Here is a 21,478-nt window from a genome sequence, read left to right on the forward strand (position 1 = left end):
TAAGGTCTAATTTTTTTTAATTTAGTCACCTTCAGGTTTAAATGTGTAATAACGGTGGTCTCTTAACTGTTTAGCATTTTTGAAAGTGCACAAATGTGGGAAAATGAATCAAAGCGACTGAATGTAGATTATTGTGTTCTTCCAAAAAGTCCTCTGAAAAAGTCTCGGTAAATAACAATCAATTTAATGAAACTTTATTTCAACCCATCTCATTTAATTTCATCGCAACTAATAAAGTCTTAAATGATGATGAATGAACTTGATTTCATTTCGCTTTATTCCATTTTTCTTTAATATAACCGAGAATAAGAGAATATTAGAATTAGCTTAAAGGTCTCGTTACCGGTCCATAAAATCATACAAAAGAATCGTTTAAACGCTTCGATCAACAATAGTAACTGAGTAACTGTATGGAGTGAAATGAAATGAAGATGATTAATTTGAGACTTAATCAGCTGGGATGAAATTAAATGAAATGAAATGAGATGATATGGAATGAAATATAATCTCAGTAAAATGGTGGTCATTGACTAAGATTTTTTCAGTGGACTTTTTGGAGGATCCCGAGAAGTTACGTCCAGTGTTTCATTTTCCCACATTTGTGCACTTTCATAGATATTAAACAGTTAATAAACCACCGTTATTACACATTTAAACCTGAAGAAACACTAAATAGACAAAATAAAACAAATCACACAACTTCACTACTCGCGTTCCCGCCAAAAAGTCCAGTTTCAGTTAAAATTAAAAAAGCGTACCTACCTACATACAGTACATACCTACATAATCTAACCAAAATGTTTTGAGTTATTTTAGATATTTGTGTATCGGGATTGTTTCTTAATTTACGAATTCATATAAAATTGTGAAAAGTATCGATTTGAATACGATCCGATTCATTTTGATGATTCATTTTGGTTTCATTTTCATTAATAACAGATATAGATTTTCAAAATGAGCTCGCATGAACAACAGGTTCGTTAATGTTTAATATTTTAGTTTTCTTGTTGTTTTGTTTGATGTTAATTTTTATTACCGTTGGTAGGAATCCATAAGAATAACAAGACGATCACTGAAGACATTACAACATTCAGCAAATGATAGGGAAAATTTGGTGGGTAGACCAACGAAGGGACTGAAACATCAACTTTCGCAAGAGAGCCCCGGGTACTAAACTTCAATACTTAATTTATATTTAAATTTTAATATAGGTTTACTTTATTACTTGAGTAATTTTTGTTTTCACATGAGCAAAATCATACCATACAATTGAAAAAAATTGCCATAAGACATGAAATTTTCAAATCAGATTTATATATTTTTTCTTTCGCTGTTTAAGGGAGTCTGTAGAGGTAAAACGAAAAAATCTATTGAGTAAAGAAACTCAGGCCAATCTCGACACAAAGATTTCTGAAGATGATCTAACAAATCCTAAAGGAGCATCAGAGAAATATTGGCAAATATTAGCTGAGAAAAGACAGTAAGTAGATTATAGAATAGTTTAATCTTCTAATTAGAGAATAACTGGTTGCAAATTTCAGATAAAATTTAAGAAACTGTACAAAAAATTCAGTATTTACATATACATATTATTATGTACCTACATGCATATCTTTACCTGATGTTATCACACAAACTTACAACATTACTATGTGTTCAGTTGTCAATGTTAGCACAAGCATGCATCAATCACTAAATGTTGATAACTTTTTTCATATAATTAATATTTATATGTCCGACATAAAATTAAATCCTGGTGGGTTGTAATTGAATGCACTGAGTTTGTGATGGATTTTTTTTAGATCATAGGTACTAAATATATTATTAAAAAATAAATTTTTATATGGATTTGTGATAAATTTTGAAATGTTATCTTACATTTGGTATTGGATTGATTACTTTAATTTCATTATTCATATGTACATTATTTATTAATTGAAACCTAATTAAAATTAGTGTTTTCTTTTCAAACGAACAACATAAAACAAATGTGTTCAGAAAACGTACAAATACCATATTTAAGCAAACATTTGAAATAATTATTGGCACATGTATGCTATGGATATTTTTAGATTGGCTTTACAAGATGCTTTAGATGAAAATGAGAAACTACGAAAAACTATTGAAGAACTGAAGGAGGAAAATGCATCATTGAAACAGATGCTGGAGGAGGCTAATAGCTTTGTAGAAATAATCAAGGTGTGTATTTGTAATAAATAGCACAATTAATAATAATTACAGAATGAGTATCTTCTGTTTTTTAATGGGCGTTTTCATAATTTTAATTCAACTGTCACTTACATACCTATTAATTAGTATTTATGAATTAAGTCTATGTCATAAAGACTTTTAACATGTTGCACTCTATAGGTGACTGGCTCACCAAAATAAGTGGTCATCATCGCTATACAGTGCAAAGGGCTAATAATAACTGTCATTGGACCTTTGTTCAAGATTGATAGTACTGTCTTGCTGCGTTTGATTAATGTTTACATAAACTGTATAATTTCTCAGTAAGTTGAATCAACTTAATGAAAATAATGGAGACATCATAAAATTTGATAAATAACAACTAATCAACTGCAAAATGTACATACTGCCAGTGACCACATGAAATATGATAAAAACAATTTCGATACCTCCAATGAACACTACTCTAACTCACAATTTTGAAATTTTCGTTTTTGACACAAATCGCTTCACTATGTTAAAAGTATTACAATTAATCATTATTGATGGGGTTCGAAGCAAGAGTAAATCAGCTAGTTACACAAAAAAACCATAAATATATCTGCAATAATAAAGATTTTATTAACTTTTTTCATTTAAACGCTCCTGTAAATCTACGAATTTGGAGTTAGCGTAGTGTTCATTGGAGGCATCGATTTTAATAGTACCTTTATGTTCGCTAAATAGTAATTTCCAACATTTATTTATGAAGATTACCTGGGCATGAGAATAAATTTCAAAATTGTCTTATTTTAGGAGGAGCTTGCAGATGATAGCAACAATGACACAGGTATTGATGTAAATGATGTCAGTACTGCAGATGAAACAACAGAAGAGGATACCACTAAAAATGATTAAAGAAAACATTCTACTGCAAATCAATCCAAACAAAGATCTAAGTTTAATATAATTTTAATTAAGTATTTGTACTTGGTACATTAGACTATAATGTGCCTTTCATAAATTTAGGTAGGTATAGTAAATACTGAATATTAAATTGAGCAATATTGTAGTCTCCTTTTGTGGACTTGCAAAACCAACTAACAACCCAAATTGTAACTATATTTGTAACCCAATATATTTGTAATTGCTATATGTTTAACATTACACTGTAACAGGAATTTGTTGGAAGTGGTAATAGTGAGTGAACATTTAAAATAAAGGTGAAATGAAATAAAACAGCTTTTATTCAGTAAAGTCCGATTGTCAGGTACATTTATTAAAACTGACAGTTAAAAAACAAAAATCTTCACTTTATGGCAAGAAATTTATCTTCGTGTGTTTTTGCTAATTAGTTGATTGAAAATAGTTCATGATTGAAAATAATTGTCTCTTCTCTTAAATTAAATAATATAAACTTGTTTGTATAAACCCTAGAAGTCTAATTTGATGGTAATTTAATTTTAATCATAATTAATTTGTGTTTATTATGATTATTCTAATTACACAATTACAATCAAACAATGCATTTCAAAAATATACATTGTAGTTTGCATTGCAAAACTGGTATTTGTTAATTTTTGTACATGAAAACCGTCCTACAAACTAAAATCAAGGTTCTTTTCTCAAAAACTCTTGAAACTGTTCATCAAAGTTTGTCTCGTATGTCCAAGGCAATAAATCAGGATACATTGTCATACGTGAAAATAGATCAACATTTGCATTCTGTGGCAGCACACTTCTTACTTTTCTGTTAAGACAACCAGTTGCATGAATATAATTGTTAACAATGAGATTATATATGAAATTAACATATTTGTGATCCAAATTCTCTGTTGTATTTGGTATATTTTTGTTGTTTGAGGTTATTTCATTTATATATCCTGTTGTTATGATTGGCACAATGTAGTCAGCCTGAAAGTATAAAACATTTATCATAAGCATTGGGCTACTCTATTCAACTGAATCAGAATATACTCAGTATAAGTACTAAGAGCATCACAAGAGTTTACAAAATATAATTTTTACAAACTACAAAATGATTAAGTGTAAAGTGGAGTGTTCCTTTTGGTCATAGTCATTGTGCTTATTTTCAGTAATAAAAACAAAATATTGACTAAGTTACTACTATAAAAATTTGAAACTACATTAAATTTCTTACCTTTTCAAAATATTCTCTTATAAATTTTTCAGGATTCTGGTAAGTTTCTTCTCTTCTATTGTTTAATGTTATGACTTTAACATTTGGTATTTCCGTCCAATTACTAACATACTCCTGTATGTTAAGTGCAGTTGGTAGACCATCTTGAGCATAAGTTAAGAATAAAATAGGGCTTTCTTTTTCTGCTGGCTCCTGTTTACTAACTGGGGGCTGTAACGTTTCTTTAGGTCTTTTAGGGTCATTGTTTTGAAGTACTATATTTTTATTTAAAGCTGCAGGTAGATCATTGGGTAGGTTTTTGAGTGTAACAATTTCCTTTTTACCAGTTATCTTACCATCACTTTGATAACCACTATCATCTTTATTAAAATATTCAGCCATAGTACACAGTGGATTTTCAATTGCTAACAAGATGTCATACCTCTGCAGTTTTATGAATGCATCAACTATTTTATTTATAGTAGCTTTTTCATTTTGTCTGAATACTTTCAATACCATATCCACTGGGTCATCTTTTAAAGAATTCATTATGTACTGTGGAGAAAAATAAAATTAAATGTTTTAATGGTAACATTGCACATTTACAAGTTACAGGAGTGAAAGGCAACTAATGCATTTATTTTGAATGATTGAGCATCGGGGAAAAATATTTTTTAAAAGTAAACTGGTTCAACACAGCTCTTCCAGGAGGAATAAAGCTAATCCAGCTGCCCTAGTTAGGTCGGACGGCACTGACGCTATACAATTGAGGCTTCAACTTTAGGTAGGGATAGCAATATTTTGTGATATTCCGGTAACCACTACACCAATTAGCTTATTTTCCATTTTAGATTAAAATAAAAGTCTTTTCAGTTTATCTTACATTTAGGTCATCCTGTGTAACACCTAATAAATGGCCAACATCTCTCCAACAATTTGGAGAACCCCCCACTTTCTTCACTATGGTTTTCCAGACTTCATAGCAGGCAGCACCCATTTTAGATTTAATATTTCTATAGTACAATAAATCAGTATGGAGGTAATCAACTTTTTTACTTAAATAATTTAATCTATTTATTTCAGCTGCTCTTTGTTCACGTAAAAATTCTTCTAATTGTAGTGTATCTACACTTGCAGTTTCATCAAGATGTTCACATAAATATTCCCTGTAAACAAAAAAAATCATTAAATATACATACAGTAGGTAATTAGCACATTATATGGTTAAAAAAAAAAAAAAACTACTTACATTTTTACATTAGTTTTAACAAGACTAAAAAGATAATCTGAAGTTCAAAACAAGATTTCAATCATGTTCACTTTGTATCAAACAGGAAAATACATACTAACATTTTTTATCTTGTAACTCGAAATGTACGATTAACCGAAACTTTTATGAATTTTTTATTTTATCAATCAATTTACAAATTCTCAACGTTACAAAGATGCACTAAAATATACATAATATTGAGTATCATATATATAATTTTTAATATTATTAAATATGGCAAATTAACTCATTTCACAACAAAGACGTGTTGATTTTGTTAATTTCATAAACATTAATCAACATTTTAGAGTAAGCTTTGTCAATTAAAACGCAACAGAAACTTGATCTATACAGCCAAGTGCTTTCTAACCCAACATAAGCTCTGTCAGTTGTATGAAAAGTGAAACATGATTGAGGTAATCAAATGGCATGATTTTGTTAGATTCCCCACACTTCTGCACTTTTACAGATACTTATTGAATCTTCCCATATTAAACGTAGAATAATATTAAATTAAGTTTATGAAACTGTTCACAGTGATATTTATAGGGATTCTGTAAGTAAAATTCTGGCATATCAAATATCGTATCTGAACATTTTTTGTATATAAATTGTTAATTCTAAATAAAAGTATTAAGCTTCACATAGATAAGGTTTTTCATTAACACATAAATATAAACTGAAATACTAATTATGATATAAATATATCAGCTACCTACTAAAACGCCACCCAAAGACAAGAACCCAAATTTGATTATGACCCGCGCTACCTAAAGCTGAGAAGTTAATTTGGTATTACTAATAAATTATCATTATGCTTGAACGTTTCGGAATAAGATCGGATATGTTAATCTTATACGAGAACAGCATAACAGTTAAAAACGGAGTTGAAGAGGTCGGGTTAAAACACTACTTTTAGAAACACTGTAATAAAAATCAATTCCACTGGTTATGATTCCAGAGTAAGAAACCTCCAATACGTGCAGTACCAAGAATAACTGCTTTCTGTATGGTCCCTAATCCAGCTGGACATATGTAATACACTTAATATTTAAGACAGCTGGATAACGAAAGTTTTTTAAAGTATTGGTCGAAATTTTTCGCTATATATTATCAATCGTCTATTCTCGTCCTGGTCGTCGAACGACGATCGGGTATCGAAGAGTTTGGCGGTATACGTCAGCAGATTGGGATGAATTGCGTGAATTTTACGCATCCTACCCATGGGGGCGGCTCTGCTTTTCCTCTGGTGATCCTGACGTCTCTGCGGACCGACTTAAAAAGTGATGCTTCGGGGGATGGAATTGTTCATTCCTTCTTCCAAGGTGCCCGTCGGGGGTCGCAGTGGACCCTGGTACAACAATGCCAGTCGGGACGCTGCACGCCTCAAGCGGTCCGCATACGTGGCATGGAATGATGCCAGGAGACGTCGGGATCCTAATACCTCAGAGGAAAGGCGGAAATTTAACGCCGCTTCTAGGTCCTATAAGAGGGCTATTGCCAGGGCGAAGTCAGAGCACGTTGCCAGAATTGGCGAGCGACTGAAGAGCTATCCCGTCGGGAGCCGTGCTTTCTGGTCGCTCGCTAAGGCTGCAGAAGGTAACTTCTGCAGGTCTAGTCTCCCACCACTACGCAAGTCCGATGACAGTCTGGCCCATAGTGCGAAAGAGAAGGCTGACCTTCTGGTCAAACTCTTCGCCTCGAACTCGACCGTGGACGACGGGGGTGCCTCACCACCGAACATCCACCGGTGTAATAGCTCCCTGCCTGAGATCTGCTTCACGCAATGTGCAGTCAGGCGGGAGCTCCGACTCCTGGACGTCCATAAGTCGAGTGGGCCAGACGGCATCCCTGCAGTGGTTCTGAAAACGTGCGCCCCTGAGCTGACGCCTGCGCTAACGCGTTTGTATCGCCTCTCTTATTGCACTAACAGGGTTCCGTCTTCATGGAAGACTGCCCACGTCCACCCTATCCCCTAGAAGGGTGACCGGTCGGACCCATCGAGCTATAGGCCTATCGCGATAACTTCCTTGCTTTCCAAGGTGATGGAGCGAATAATTAATATACAACTCCTGAAGTATCTTGAGGATCGCCAGCTGATCAGTGAGCGACAGTACGGTTTCCGTCATGGTCGCTCAGCTGGTGATCTTCTTGTATACCTTACTCACAGGTGGGCTGAAGCCTTGGAAAGCAAGGGCGAGGCTCTTGCTGTGAGCCTTGATATCGCGAAGGCCTTCGACAGGATCTGGCATAGGGCACTTCTGTCGAAGCTACCATCTTACGGAATCCCCGAGGGTCTCTGCAAGTGGATCGCTAGCTTTTTGGATGGGCGGAGCATTACGGTCGTTGTAGACGGTGACTGTTCTGATACCATGACCATTAACGCTGGCGTTCCACAAGGTTCGGTGCTCTCCCCCACGCTTTTCATCCTGTATATCAATGACATGCTGTCTATTGATGGCATGCATTGCTATGCGGATGACAGCACGGAGGATGCGCGATATATCGGCCATCAGAGTCTCTCTCGGAGCGTGGTGCAAGAGAGACGATCAAAACTTGTGTCTGAAGTGGAGAACTCTTTGGGGCGAGTCTCCGAATGGGGTGAATTGAACCAAGTTCAATTCAACCCGTTAAAGACGCAAGTTTGCGCGTTCACTGCGAAGAAGGACCCCTTTGTCATGGCGCCGCAATTCCAAGGAGTATCCCTGCAACCTTCCGAGAGTATTGGGATACTTGGGGTCGACATTTCGTTCGGAGTCATCTGGAAGGCAAAGTCAAGTTGGCGTCCAAAATGCTGGGAGTCCTCAACAGAGCGAAGCGGTACTTCACGCCTGGACAAAGGCTTTTGCTTTATAAAGCACAAGTCCGGCCTCGTGTGGAGTACTGCTCCCATCTCTGGGCCGGGGCTCCCAAATACCAGCTTCTTCCATTTGACTCCATACAGAGGAGGGCCGTTCGGATTGTCGATAATCCCATTCTCACGGATCGTTTGGAACCTCTGGGTCTGCGGAGGGACTTCGGTTCCCTCTGTATTTTGTACCGTATGTTCCATGGGGAGTGCTCTGAGGAATTGTTCGAGATGATACCGGCATCTCGTTTTTACCATCGCACCGCCCGCCACCGGAGTAGAGTTCATCCATACTACCTGGAGCCACTGCGGTCATCCACAGTGCGTTTCCAGAGGTCTTTTTTGCCACGTACCATCTGGCTATGGAATGAGCTCCCCTCCACGGTGTTTCCCGAGCGCTATGACATGTCCTTCTTCAAACGAGGCTTGTGGAGAGTATTAAACGGTAGGCAGCGGCTTGGCTCTGCCCCTGGCATTGCTGAAGTCCATGGGCGACGGTAACCACTCACCATCAGGTGGGCCGTATGCTCGTCTGCCTACAGGGCAATAAAAAAAAATCAAACTATAATATGTATCGACATAACTATCGGCACATGCAACGTGGCGGTAGTCTAGTTTCTTCTTCTTCGTCGCTTTCTTCATTGCTGAAGGTCGTGTCCCTGAAACTTGACCGTTGCCTGTCTCGTGAGCTGTTTAAATATGAATGCCAGCTTTAAATATTTATTAAAATGTCATTTACTGCCTTTACGAGGTTCTGGTCATGAAGACTGGTGACATCAACCAACACTGCTCGACGCGCATATCGATTCATTCCGATATTATTTCAATTAATTTTATTTCAATTCAAATTCATTTACACATATACACATCATAGTATATATAATATATCATTTGCCAATATCACAGGATATTAAAATAAAATAACAAGAATGAAGCCCATTATGTACGGTATCTAATTTAAAAAGAAATATTGATATTCTTGAACCATAAACTACCCAACATTAGGTGACCCGTTTGCTTTTCTGCCGAAGAAGTAACTGAAAAAAGCAAAAATAAATCTGCTTCTTTAGCGGGAAAACTTTAAACATAAGTAACTTATGAAATTTGTTATACATTACATTGTTACACATGTCAAAAGATATGGTGAACAAGAGAAAATAATATGAATAATCTGTAAGTTTTTTATTTCGTGATTCAATATTTAATTTCTAAAGATACACGTTTAGAGCTATTTTGCATTAAACGAGTAGGCGCGGGCGACCATATCTTCCAGTAGGAACCTAATATTTCAATAACCTGTTCCCGGTTCCCTGTATTGTAGAATTCAGTTGCCATTATCGCTTTGATTTTAACTTCGTTTTTAAAGCTACTGAAAAGTATAAAACGACTTTCTCATTTTGGCATGATGGCACGCTATATTCAAAATTTCAAGTTTCCCGCCAACAAAAACTGAAAAAAATTATAAGCAAGATAGTTTTATAATATTGTTGAATTTTGTTATAATATTGTTGTTAGTTAGCTCTTATGTTAAAAGGAAAACGAAAGCATACATTTTGGATGCTTTGTTTGTTCACACCGTTAAACCCACAGCGTCAAACAGTGTGGTATGAATGAGTTACTTGAATACATACATATTATAACGCCCGCAAATCGTCTGCGATTAGCTGATGAGAGGAAAACTAGTCTTTGATGGTTTGGATTAATTAATTAATTAATCAAATTCATTAATCATCACCATAGGGCTTAAAGTCGTAAGATATCGTTAAATTAATAATAGTCTCTTTGGGTAGAAGATAATAGTTTTAGGCGGAATCTTCGAGCCACTACTACCTACATATTAAATCCCTGTCACCAGTTCGCAAAAACAGTATCCTCGTGAATCCTGACAGTATGTTGCAAGCCACCACAGAAACCAGTGATTTGAAACCAATGTATCATTTTACATATCTAGGTATATTATTAACTCTTGTGCCAGTGCAATTGAAGCTTAATTTTTTACCGCGTATAACCTATTAGTTATATTCATATTATGCTACGCTAACTGCTTTCCCGAATAATAAGATTAAAACGATTAACTTGTAAAAAAAAAATTCATCTTAAAAGTTCAAGTTTCACTGACCTTTTGGATGACGACATTACGAATTCCCAACCGATTTCGTTTCCATCGTCGTACGAATCTGAAGTAACTCAGCAAAATGATCATGATGCTTATAAAATCAATCCTTATGGTACACACGATAAGAGCGCGTTTCGTCCAGATAAAGGAACTGGAGAATGTGAACCTTTTCGAAGCATTGATGAAATAGGTATGTAAAATGTAGATACCTAGTAAAATAAAAAATGTTCATATTTTTTGGAAAATTATGTTGGGCTAGTGGTTCACAACCAATATTAGAGACCAACAAGGCAACGTAGCTTTACTGGTGGGTGGTAAGACCTCTTGAGAATCCGCGCGGGTAGGTACCACAACCCTGCTTATTTTTGCAGCAGTAATGCGTTTCGGTTTGAAGAGTGGGGCAGCCGTTGTAACTGTGCTGAGACCTTTGAACTTGTCTCAAGGTGGGTGGCGCATTTACGTTGTGGATGTCTATCTATGGGCGCCAGTAGCCACTTGGCACCGGGTGGGCTGTGAGATCGTCCACCCATATGAGCAATAAAAAAAAAACCTAAATAATAAAGAAACCGTTTAATGTTTTACATCGGTTTATAAACTTTTTTGTTATTTTAGTATATTTATTAGTAACAGTTAATTACTCAAGTTGTAGCTTTCCGTTAGGGGCGGTAGGTACCAGTTTTAAGTAAATATATTATGTATAATATATACCTAAAACATGTTCTTGAACAATTTCTATGACGTGAAGAAATTACACCGTTTGTTAATAAAAAAAATGTAAATTTGGCAAATGACCCGAGGTGGAGCGTATTGGTACCCAGCAGGGACGTAATTCATTCAGAATTTAATCATAAGTTTCAAGGTTAGGCATAGCGTTATTAAAATACAATAGATTCTTCCGCTGGTATCGTGCTGTATGGCAACTTCCACGTGAACCGTTAATGCAGATTCTCAAAAAAAAATGTCATCAACTTTCAGATGAAAAATATCGTCATGTATTTTCGTACCAACACTTCAATTTGGTTCAGTCAAGGGTGATTGAAAATGCGCTTTATTCAGGTGAAAATGTATAATTAAAATTATTTTTACGATTTTATCTCGCGTTTATTGTTCAAATATCAACAGGAGACACCTTAGTCGTTCGTAATAATCAAAAACCGTAAATTATTCGATATAATATCCTAAAGAATAAAATGAAAATAATAAACACAATATTAAACCGTGAATTTATCTTTGAAACAGAAAATATTACCTTTTACATACATACTCGACAATACTTATATTCGATAAAAAACGTCATACATGTACGTGCGGACTTGGAAAGTTGTTCCTGAACATAAAAGTATGAATATAAAATTGAAGTCATACTTAAGTGGGTTTGGCAGAAATTGATCAGACTGTCCGCTTTTGATCTTCTCCTTCTCAATCGTGTCACTCTTGACAGAGTGGTCGTGATCGTTATGTAGTGTTGGAAGGGGCAGACTTGGGGCGTCTCACGATGTCCCGCCATCTTTCCCTGCTCGAGGTCATTCTACTGCACTCATTTAGGAGACCTCCCACTGGAGTTTTAATTTGGTCGGTCCACTGCATTGGTGACCTCCCGCGCGGTCTTGTACCATCTACCCTTCCCTGTACAACGAGGTGTTCTGTGGACCGGCCATATCGTTGCGAAACATGTCCGAAGAAATCCATTGCTTTTAGTACCGATGTGTTTTTTGGAATCTCATTAAGGAGTTACAATAAAACGATTGAGTGTTGGCGCTTCCGTTTATGCCAACACGTTTTGATCATGATACCACTACGTGAAGTACAAACAGAAAAGTCATTCGGCAAGTACTATACCAGTCCCAAGACTAAAATAATTAGCGAATATTAATAGGCGGCTTATTGTGCGCACCTGTTAAATTTCAGCCGTTTACTTATTAGTTTGTCAGCAAATACGAACTAACAAAAAAGAAAAAACTTAGAATTAAAAATTAAATTAATACCATTGCAGACAAATCAATGGTAGTATGTGCCCCTACTGGTTCTGGGAAAACGGTTGTTTTCGAAATGGCTATAGTTCAGTTACTAATGGAGTTAGATGATAAAAATTATAAAGGAGACTTCAAAATTATATACAGTATGTATTTTATTATACTACCCATTTTGCATTATACATATATTATTTTGTATATTAAATTATGAGAGTGCCCGACGTTAAAAGACGTCGAAAAACAAGAGTCATACCTGATGCTTCAAATTATCTACTAACACGCGATAGATAATCCGTCTTTTCTACCGCGTATATTAAATGCCAAAAGATTTTATATTTTAATATTCTATCCGACTATTTATCAGAATAGAATATAAATAGGTATGATGATGAGACTATATTTTACTAGTCATTCCCTATCATCCGCCCACAGTAGTGTTTCTTCGTCTTCTTTTCCTACACAACTCTCGTCCGTTTCTTATCTGATGTGGACTTGTGTTAGTGAATGGACGTGGTTTGAAATTATTTCGTCGGCTTACCTATTTCGGCCGCGACCAAGCTATCCGTTCGTGTTTCAAATCTAGGATATGCCCTATTACGATATAATTGAAACTTGGACCTCATGTTCATACGGTACGTCATTTAATGTCCTCATTTCTACAACTTTCATTTTTTTTATTATAAAACCCACAAACAACTGTGATAGTTCATGCGTTAGAAAGATGTTTCTGATAGAAGCCATTTCACAAATACTTCACAATGTATTTTATTTGTTAAACTTTTCTACAATATATGAATAAATCATGGTGCTAATTGATCGGTGTTTATAGTTCACTTAACCGACACGAATGATTTTAATAATAAAGTCATTAACCGACATTAAAACATTTCCCAATGAAACTTATGTATTTTTTTCACAAGTGGCACCAATTAAGGCATTGTGCACGGAGAGATTAACAGAATGGTATCCGAAATTTACAAAGCTTGGCCTTCTCTGCATAGAAGTCACTGGAGACACAGATGTTGATTTCTCACAACTGCAGCCATACAGGTACACTCGATGCCATTATGTTATCTATTTAAATAAAAATCTATTTTTGTATGTATGTGTGTGTATGTTTGGAATATGTGCGTTTGTAATTGTGATATTGTTGTCGACATTCCAGGGAATGTTTCTGTCATAGTAACATTAATGTAGCATAGATGGGGCGAATTTTACTGGTGGTAGGACGTCTTGTGAGGCCGCACGGGTAGGTACCACCACCCTGTCTATTTCTGCCGTGAAGTAGTAATGCGTTTCGGTTTGAAGGGCAGGGCAGCCGTTGTACTGTTACAAGTGAGACCTTAGAACTCCTGTCTCAATGTGGGTGGCGGCACTTACGTTGTAGATGTCTATGGGCTCCGGTAACCACTCAACACCAGGTGGGCCGTGAACTTGTCCATCCATCTAAGCAATAATACTAAAAAAAAAAGAATGTAGTTTGAAGAAATTGATGTTTTTCATATAACTAGCGATGGTTACAGTGAAAAGTAACCGTGTTTAATTAGTCACTAAATAATTACTTAATATTTATTAATGTAATGAAACTACATCTTATTTTATATGCATAAAAACCCAATAAAAATTTGTTAAGTTTATTATATAACTAATAAAGCTTACTGTATTATGGTATACAACGACATCATAAACTGTGCAAAAATTAAAAACCCAGCAACTTAAAGAAAAAGAGCATAGGGTGGTCATAGTTTCTACATGGAAGACTAATCCCATATTTAGAAAACCTTAACAATTTTTTTTATGAGCGAAATTAATTATTTTCACTGTGATTGAGTGAACTGATGGGACAGTTGTTATATCTTACAATTGAAACTTAGACCTCCTGACTCTAAATCAATGACGGCAATCACGTGTCTATGAGCTCCGACCACTAGATGAGCCGAGAGCCCGTAAATTCGTCTAAGAAATAAATAAATAAAAATTCACAATCATTACACAATTCAAACTCAGGATAATAATAACTACCCCCGAGAAATGGGACATGTTGACGCGTCGTTGGCGCGACCACCGGGCTCTGGTCGAAGTCATCAAGCTGTTCCTAATAGACGAAGTACACATACTGAATGACGAAACAAGGGGACCTGTACTAGAGACCGTCGTCAGTAGAATGAAGACCATTGAAGTACCGATACGAATTTCTTATTTGCCAATAGTTTTTAATTCATAAAAAATAAAAATAAATCGTTTAATAGCGCTTTTTATGAATGTCCGTTGAATTTTTCATTAGAAATTATAGTTTTTTGGTAATATCGAATATAGTTGTATAAGTTTTTTTCCCTTCCTATGGTGATAGCCTTGAGATGCTATTTCAGCTTCACCCTAACGTGTAGGTGAGCTCACGGGGCTCAAACCGGAAGTGTTGCTAACACTGGCCCTAGCAATGGCAGGGCTTCGCAGAATCTACCACCGGATCGGAAATGCGACCCACTGAGAAGATCCGATGAGAAACTCAGTGGGCTGTGTCTACCTATGGGTTCATTTACTGGTCGAGCCCTTCGTCGCAAGCAACGTTTTCAGCACGTATCAATGAACAATATTCCAAGCGTCGAAATCTTTTGTGTTACAAAATTACAGTCGTCACTGCAAACCGCATATCACATAGAAAATTTAAAGAAGAAACATCAAGTCGTTGATGATTCTAAAGCGTGTCCTAGAATTCGATTTGTGGCGATTTCTGCCACGGTCAGTAATCCGGAAGACGTGGCCGCATGGATCGGGACTGCAGACAAACCCGCGGTCTTCTACAAGTGCGTATCGATTATCTATTCGCGTGTATCGTTACATTACCAACAATCTCTCCTACTCTTTCGTCGGGACGCGGTTAGCTTCTCGTAGAAGAAATACGTAATAACATTGTGTTCTTCGGTTTTAGCGAGTCGTGTACCTAATTAAATTTTACGACTTAACCTCGCGTTTATTATTTTAATTTTATTATGTATTTCCGACGTTTCAAATGCATACTTCACAGTTTTACTACCAAAAAAATTAGACGTTTGAAGTTTGAATAGATCTAGAATAAACTTTATTTGTTCACCAGACTGCATTAGTATTCAAATATCAACGAAAGACACTTTAGTTCGCGATATATTCGTTTGTTTACTTTGAAACTATCAGCCTCGAGTTCACGAAGTTGGGTTACACAGGCAAATAAATTTGGAAAATCATATTATACATAAATAAACGATTATTTTCTGTGTTCTATCATTAATATTTCCATTTACCATTTTTTCTTTTTTTTGGCGATGGGTACAGATTCGGTGACGAATGTCGTCCAGTAAAACTAAAGCGTATAGTGGAAGGCTACCACTGTACCGAAGGGACGAGTATATTTAAGTTCGATATTATCTTAAACTATAAACTGTGGCCGATTATACAGAAATACTACAACGGAAAGCCGACATTGGTGAGAATTGACTAAAATAACCTTTTTTCCACAAGTAGGTATTAGAGTCGAATACAACAATTAAAATTCAGATGAGTGAATTTCTTATTCGTTATTTTGTTTGTCTGGACTAATCTCGACATCGAGACCTCTAAACCGATCCTGAGTCAACTGGCATGTAATTTTTACATTATAACATTTCAAGGTCTCAAGGTATCAAAAGTATAGTCAAATTCCGAATATCAAATGTGTTTAATAAAATTATTGGTTTCGATCCCTGTGTACCGTAGTCAGAATACTAGACTAATGAAGCCATCAAATATTTTAGGATAGTTGAAAACACATGAAATGTCTCACTAAAAAGGCTCACACCTAGATTACTTTTCGTTTTCATCTCTAATTCACAATCAGATTTGGTTACACTGTTCTTGCTCGATTACATATCGAAAATAAATTTAATTTTCAATTTCTGGAACATTCGATTACTGTTTTTTAGAAAATTATGTGTTTTTGCTCTAAATGAAAATGTGAACTCTTTTGGCGTTAAATGAAACCTACGGATATCACGTGACAGCTTTGATATAAATAGGCGGAGCCGTGGTAGCCACTCGTGTGGACTCCCAATATACCTTACACGTAGACAATGTGTTTCTTCAAACGACAAATAAGAACAGCATAAAGGCATTATTACTTCATGAAGCAGTTTCAGATATTCTGCAACACTAGGAAAAGCGTGTCACTAACAGCCGAGACTCTATCGCGGGAGATCACGATAAACTTCAACTCTGAACAGAAAGCTAAGTTGACGGCTTTAGCTTCGAAATTAAAGAATAAAAAATTGCAGGTGCAAAAAATTAGATTAACCGTAAAGTAATAATTTAAAAGTATATTTATTTCATATCTCATGATGGATAGCGGCACCTACATTTTGATGACTATGGAGTCTCCGGAGACTACTAACACATAATTTCGTAGGCTGTAAAAATTATCTGAGAGGTTTTGTTACCGCTTAACGCTTAACGCTTCGTGGCAATAAAACATTATTGTGTATTTATTGTTATCCAGTATCTACATATGTATAGGGCTTCACAACGTAAATGCCGTCAACTGCCATGAGATTTGAGGTTAATGTCCCACTTGTATAGCATAACGGTTTGTTGTACCCTTCAAACCGGAATGTCTATTTCATGTCAATAGTACCTTTCGTTGCGGGCTCCATCCAAACCCTATTAAAAGTTCGCCTACCCTCATCCCTTAAGAGCAGTGTTTCCGCACTTGCAGTCTCTAATCCATTAATTTGCACTTGCAGTCTCTAATCCATTAATTTGCACTTGCAGTCTCTAATGCATTAAAATCCGTCAAAAGTTCGCCTACCCTCAGTCCTTAAGAGCAGTGTTTCCGCACTGCAGACTCTAATCCATTAATTTGCACTTGCAGTCTCTAATGCATTAAAATGCATCAAAAGTTCGCCTACTCTCAGTCCTTAAGAGCAGTGTTTCCGCACTGCAGTCTCTAATCCATTAATTTGGACTTGCAGTCTCTAATGCATTAAAATGCATCAAAAGTTCGCCTACTTTCAGTCCTTAAGAGCGGTGTTTCCGCGCTGCAGTCTCTAATCCATTAATTTGCACTTGCAGTCTCTAATGCATTAAAATCCATCAAAAGGTCGCCTACCCTCATCCCTTAAGAGCAGTGTTTCCGCACTTGCAGTCTCTAATCCATTAATTTGCACTTGCAGTCTCTAATGCATTAAAATCCGTCAAAAGTTTGCCTACCCTCAGTCCTTAAGAGCGGTGTTTCCGCACTGCAGTCTCTAATCCATTAATTTGCACTTGCAGTCTCTAATGCATTAAAATCCATCTAAAGTTCACCTACCCTCATCCCTTAAGAGCAATGTTTCCGCACTTGCAGTCTCTAATCATTAGCGGCGTTGGCTGTCACCACGCTGGGCTCCTATTCGAAGAGAGAATGTACATTGAGAGCGCGTTCAGAAACAGAGATCTACCAATACTTATTACCACCACCACGCTCGGTAAGTCGATGCTGTGACGATGCCAAACTCACAATTTCTTTTCGAAATTCGTTATGAATAGTTAATGAACGTGATAATATTGTATCTCATAGTTTTGTTACTTGTAACAGAATCATACAAAAATATACGTTTGACATATGCAGGAAACGTCCACAGATAAATATTTTATGCGTTTTAGTCTATAGATGGAACAGGCTTTAAATTAACAGGCAGATTTGAACTTATTGAATAGTAAATATCAACCGTAAAATACTTGACATTTCAGCTATGGGCGTAAATTTACCAGCTCATTTAGTGATCATCAAGAATACACAGCAATACGTTAACGGAGCTTATCAGGTACATTCACAAGTGTTTAATACAATTTCCTTAATCCACTTTTTAATATTTTATTTAAAAACGACAATCAGATTCTTTTGTACAGTTCTGTTTCTATCATTCCATATTTGTGACGTTCAGTATTATCATACAAGCGTATTTATCGTATAATTTTCATTCAATATATTTGTTTTTTTTATTTTTATTTAAACATAGAAATATTTTAGCTAGTATTTTTCCAGCAACACCGACAAAAAACAAACGAAACCAAGAACTGTGAACTTAAAACTACACTTTAATCTGTTTTTTTGCGGTCCGTAATGTAATACAAATTAGTTGGGTAAAAATAGATTAGCTGATTTATGATTGTGCGGGCGAAACGGACTCGAGCTGTTTTCGCCCATATTTGGTTCTGTCGTACGCGCATTATCAAAACCATGCATAACTTGGAAAATAGTGTAGTATTTATTTACAGTTCCCTAACGCTTCCCCTATCTATCTATCTATCTATATATATAAAAATGGTGTTCGTTAGTCTAGCTAAAACTCGAGAACGGCTGGACCGATTTGGCTAATTTAGGTCTTGAATTACTTGTGGAAGTCCAGAGAAGGTAGATAAATATGAAAATGCTCGGAATTAAATAAAAATAACACTTTTGTTTTTCTTTTGATGTGTCCCCGTCGGACGGATTCCTTTTGTTTGTTTTAAGTTTATTTTATACAAAAGTTTAGGTATTTTATTTATCGATTGAGGCACTACGAAGTCTGCCGGGTCAGCTAGTGCCGCATAAAATTAGTGAATTTAAAGAACACTAGACTCTCACATATTTCTCGTAAACTCTAATGTAATCGAATCTCTCTAAATCTATAGATTTTTTTAAAATCGTACACATTTATAGGAATACAGTATAAGTACGGTATTGCAAATGGTCGGTCGAGCTGGACGACCGCAATTCGACACCGAAGCTACCGCCGTCATAATGACGAGACTTGCCGATAAGGTGAGTCCTGATATTAATTAGCATTAAGTATATTATATGTGTACTTCATTAGATGAATGTTGATCTCACATCAATAAAAAATCATTGTGTTGTCAAATTCAATATTCCAAGAATACTTATGTACATATTTTTATTACTAACCAATGAAACCCGGTAACCCTTTACGTTGACTATCGATAATTTTATGAGAAATATCTTACGCTAACGGTAGGTAGTATAACAAAATCCTCGCCTGGAGTGCCATCAACAATTGTATTTTGTCATCCGTACTGCCAAATATCACTGGATTCATCCAGTTATCCTCGTGGCCTGAAGGATAAGACGTCCGGTGCATTCGTGTTGAGCGATGCACCGATGTTCGAATCTCGCAGGCGGGTACCAATTTTTCTAATGAAATACGTACTCAACATAACATGGAGTAGAGTAGCCAGAGAGAGATCAGAATGGAGTAGGTTAGAGGAGGCCTTTGCCAACTGGCAAACGGACTTACAGAGAGTAAACAAGCACCAAATACACCAATTTTAATTTTCTAAAATACATATATATATACATACATATATCAGTATAAGTGCAGTAATATAAGAAACTTAATTTTATATCTGTTTTCCGAATAAAGGGCTCTATTATTATTATTACGTACTCAACAAATGTTCACGATTGACTTCCACGGTGTTGGAATAACATCGTGTAATAAAAATCAAACCCGTACAATTATAATTTGCGTAATTACTGGTGGTAGGACCTCTTGGGAGTCCGTGCGGGTAGGTACCACCGCCCTGCCTATCTCTGCCGTGAAGCAGTAATGCGTTTTGGTCCGAAGGGTAGGGTAGCCGTTGTAACTATACTGAGATCTTAGAACTTATATCTCAAGGTGGGTGGTGCATTTACGTTGTAGATGTCTGTGGGCTCCAGTAGCCAGTTAACACCAGGTGGCCTGTGAACTCGTCCACCCATCTAAGCAATAAAAAAAAAGTTATATTTTCTGTCACGTACCATCCGGCTTTGGAATTAACTCCGCTACACGGTGTTTCCTGAGTACTATGTCTTTCTTCGAACGGTATTTGTGGACAATACTCAACTACAGGTAACTACTAGGCCGTGCCGGCATTTCTGATGTCCATTAGCGACGATAACCACTCACCACCATGTCTGGCTCATCTACATCTTTAAATGGCTCATCTGCCTAAAAGTGTATTAAAAAAGATTTATATAGAATTAATATCTTAGGAACGTATAAAGGACAAACGTGTGTATACACATATGAACATACAAAATATCGGTTATATGTTGTGTACGGAGTCCAGAAGGTGGAGAATGAAAATTATTAATTAATTATTTTTTTATGTCAAACAAACGAAAGTAAGTTGTGTACGTATTACGCACAAATAAATAGAGAATGGATTTTGTAGGAAATTTTGCGAGCTCCATGCCAAATGTTACATTAAAATCACGGAACCGAACCTCAATTGTAACCTCATTCTAACTGTTTGCCTATTGGCACAATATAGAAAAAAATTGTAAATTCGATCAGCTAGGAGCGTGTACGCACAAAAACTCAAAATGGTCATTAGCCGGAACACGATACTATCCCTTAAGCCTTGTTCGGACTAGGCGAGTATTTTAGTCGAGTACCGAGTAATTTAGTAGCTAAATGTGTCTGAGAACCAAAAATTTAGTCGAGTAGGTTAGAAAATAATTTAGTCAAGTCAATCCACTTTTTCTATTTTTTCGGGCGAGTAGCGAGTAGCTTAGCCACTAACTTACTCGGTACTCGACTAAAATACTCCCCTAGTCCGAACAAGGCTTTAGGCATGTATGAATTTTACCTCTACTAGTATTCGCTCAGCGATCATAATTATAATCATTAACACCTCAAAAATTGGTTTTGTTAGTAACATTATTGCATTAATACAAAAAAAAAACTTTGACAAAATATGATACTTATCTGTTTTATATTTGCTTATTACATATAAAACAGGATTTGAGAAAATATATTATAATTATATCGTTCCTTACTAAAGACATTTTGGTGGCAATCAATATATGGCAAGAATCGTAGACTATTTTAATTATTTAAAATCTCGAATAACTTTACAAGGTAAAACACATTGTTAGTTCACATGGTTTGATTTTTCAGTACCACTGATTCGATTCGGTTTGGCACGGTACAAT

At 35.9% G+C, this 21,478-nt stretch overlaps 3 protein-coding genes and 1 long non-coding RNA gene across 6 annotated transcripts in view; 2 read left to right on the top strand and 2 right to left on the bottom strand.

Annotated features, from left to right (window-relative positions):
- The first annotated feature begins 954 nt into the window (after positions 1-954).
- On the top strand, positions 955-3,087 carry BmGEMININ (geminin). The gene is made up of 5 exons (NM_001257339.1): positions 955-975; positions 1,046-1,167; positions 1,340-1,480; positions 2,073-2,199; positions 2,986-3,087. The coding sequence occupies exons 1-5, from the start codon at positions 955-957 to the stop codon at positions 3,085-3,087; spliced, it is 513 nt and encodes a 170-aa protein (NP_001244268.1).
- Positions 3,088-3,412: 325 nt separating this feature from the next.
- Positions 3,413-6,221, bottom strand: LOC101741884 (uncharacterized). Of its 2 annotated transcripts, none has more exons than XM_038012396.2 (4): positions 5,559-6,221; positions 5,193-5,475; positions 4,331-4,864; positions 3,413-4,083 (listed from the first exon to the last, which is right to left on the bottom strand). In XM_038012396.2, coding segments are annotated over exons 1-4 (1,122 nt in total). In that variant the 5' UTR covers positions 5,561-6,221; the 3' UTR covers positions 3,413-3,780. The 2 variants fall into 2 exon arrangements, with proteins under 2 accessions (XP_037868324.1, XP_037868325.1); XM_038012397.2 differs by having other exon boundaries at positions 5,660-6,127.
- Positions 6,222-9,452: 3,231 nt separating this feature from the next.
- LOC101742032 (uncharacterized) overlaps positions 9,453-21,478 on the top strand; it is a 38,049-nt gene continuing 26,023 nt past the window's right edge. The window contains exons 1-12 of one of the 2 annotated variants that reach the window (XM_062669694.1): positions 9,453-9,600; positions 10,531-10,733; positions 11,519-11,599; positions 12,537-12,662; positions 13,437-13,566; positions 14,524-14,695; positions 15,148-15,320; positions 15,826-15,976; positions 16,665-16,799; positions 17,867-17,987; positions 18,253-18,326; positions 19,205-19,306. In XM_062669694.1, the coding sequence (XP_062525678.1) occupies positions 9,590-9,600; positions 10,531-10,733; positions 11,519-11,599; positions 12,537-12,662; positions 13,437-13,566; positions 14,524-14,695; positions 15,148-15,320; positions 15,826-15,976; positions 16,665-16,799; positions 17,867-17,987; positions 18,253-18,326; positions 19,205-19,306 (1,479 nt within the window). In that variant the 5' untranslated portion in view covers positions 9,453-9,589. The remainder of the gene's footprint in view (positions 9,601-10,530; positions 10,734-11,518; positions 11,600-12,536; positions 12,663-13,436; positions 13,567-14,523; positions 14,696-15,147; positions 15,321-15,825; positions 15,977-16,664; positions 16,800-17,866; positions 17,988-18,252; positions 18,327-19,204; positions 19,307-21,478) is intronic. The other variant, XM_062669696.1, reaches the window with a different exon arrangement.
- Positions 9,595-10,761, bottom strand: LOC119628789 (uncharacterized). The gene is made up of 2 exons (XR_005244934.2): positions 10,547-10,761; positions 9,595-9,876 (listed from the first exon to the last, which is right to left on the bottom strand). It is a non-coding gene; the product is annotated as an uncharacterized LOC119628789 (long non-coding RNA).

This window comes from Bombyx mori, chromosome 8 (genome assembly GCF_030269925.1).
Source record: "Bombyx mori chromosome 8, ASM3026992v2".
Taxonomy (NCBI): domain Eukaryota; kingdom Metazoa; phylum Arthropoda; class Insecta; order Lepidoptera; family Bombycidae; genus Bombyx; species Bombyx mori.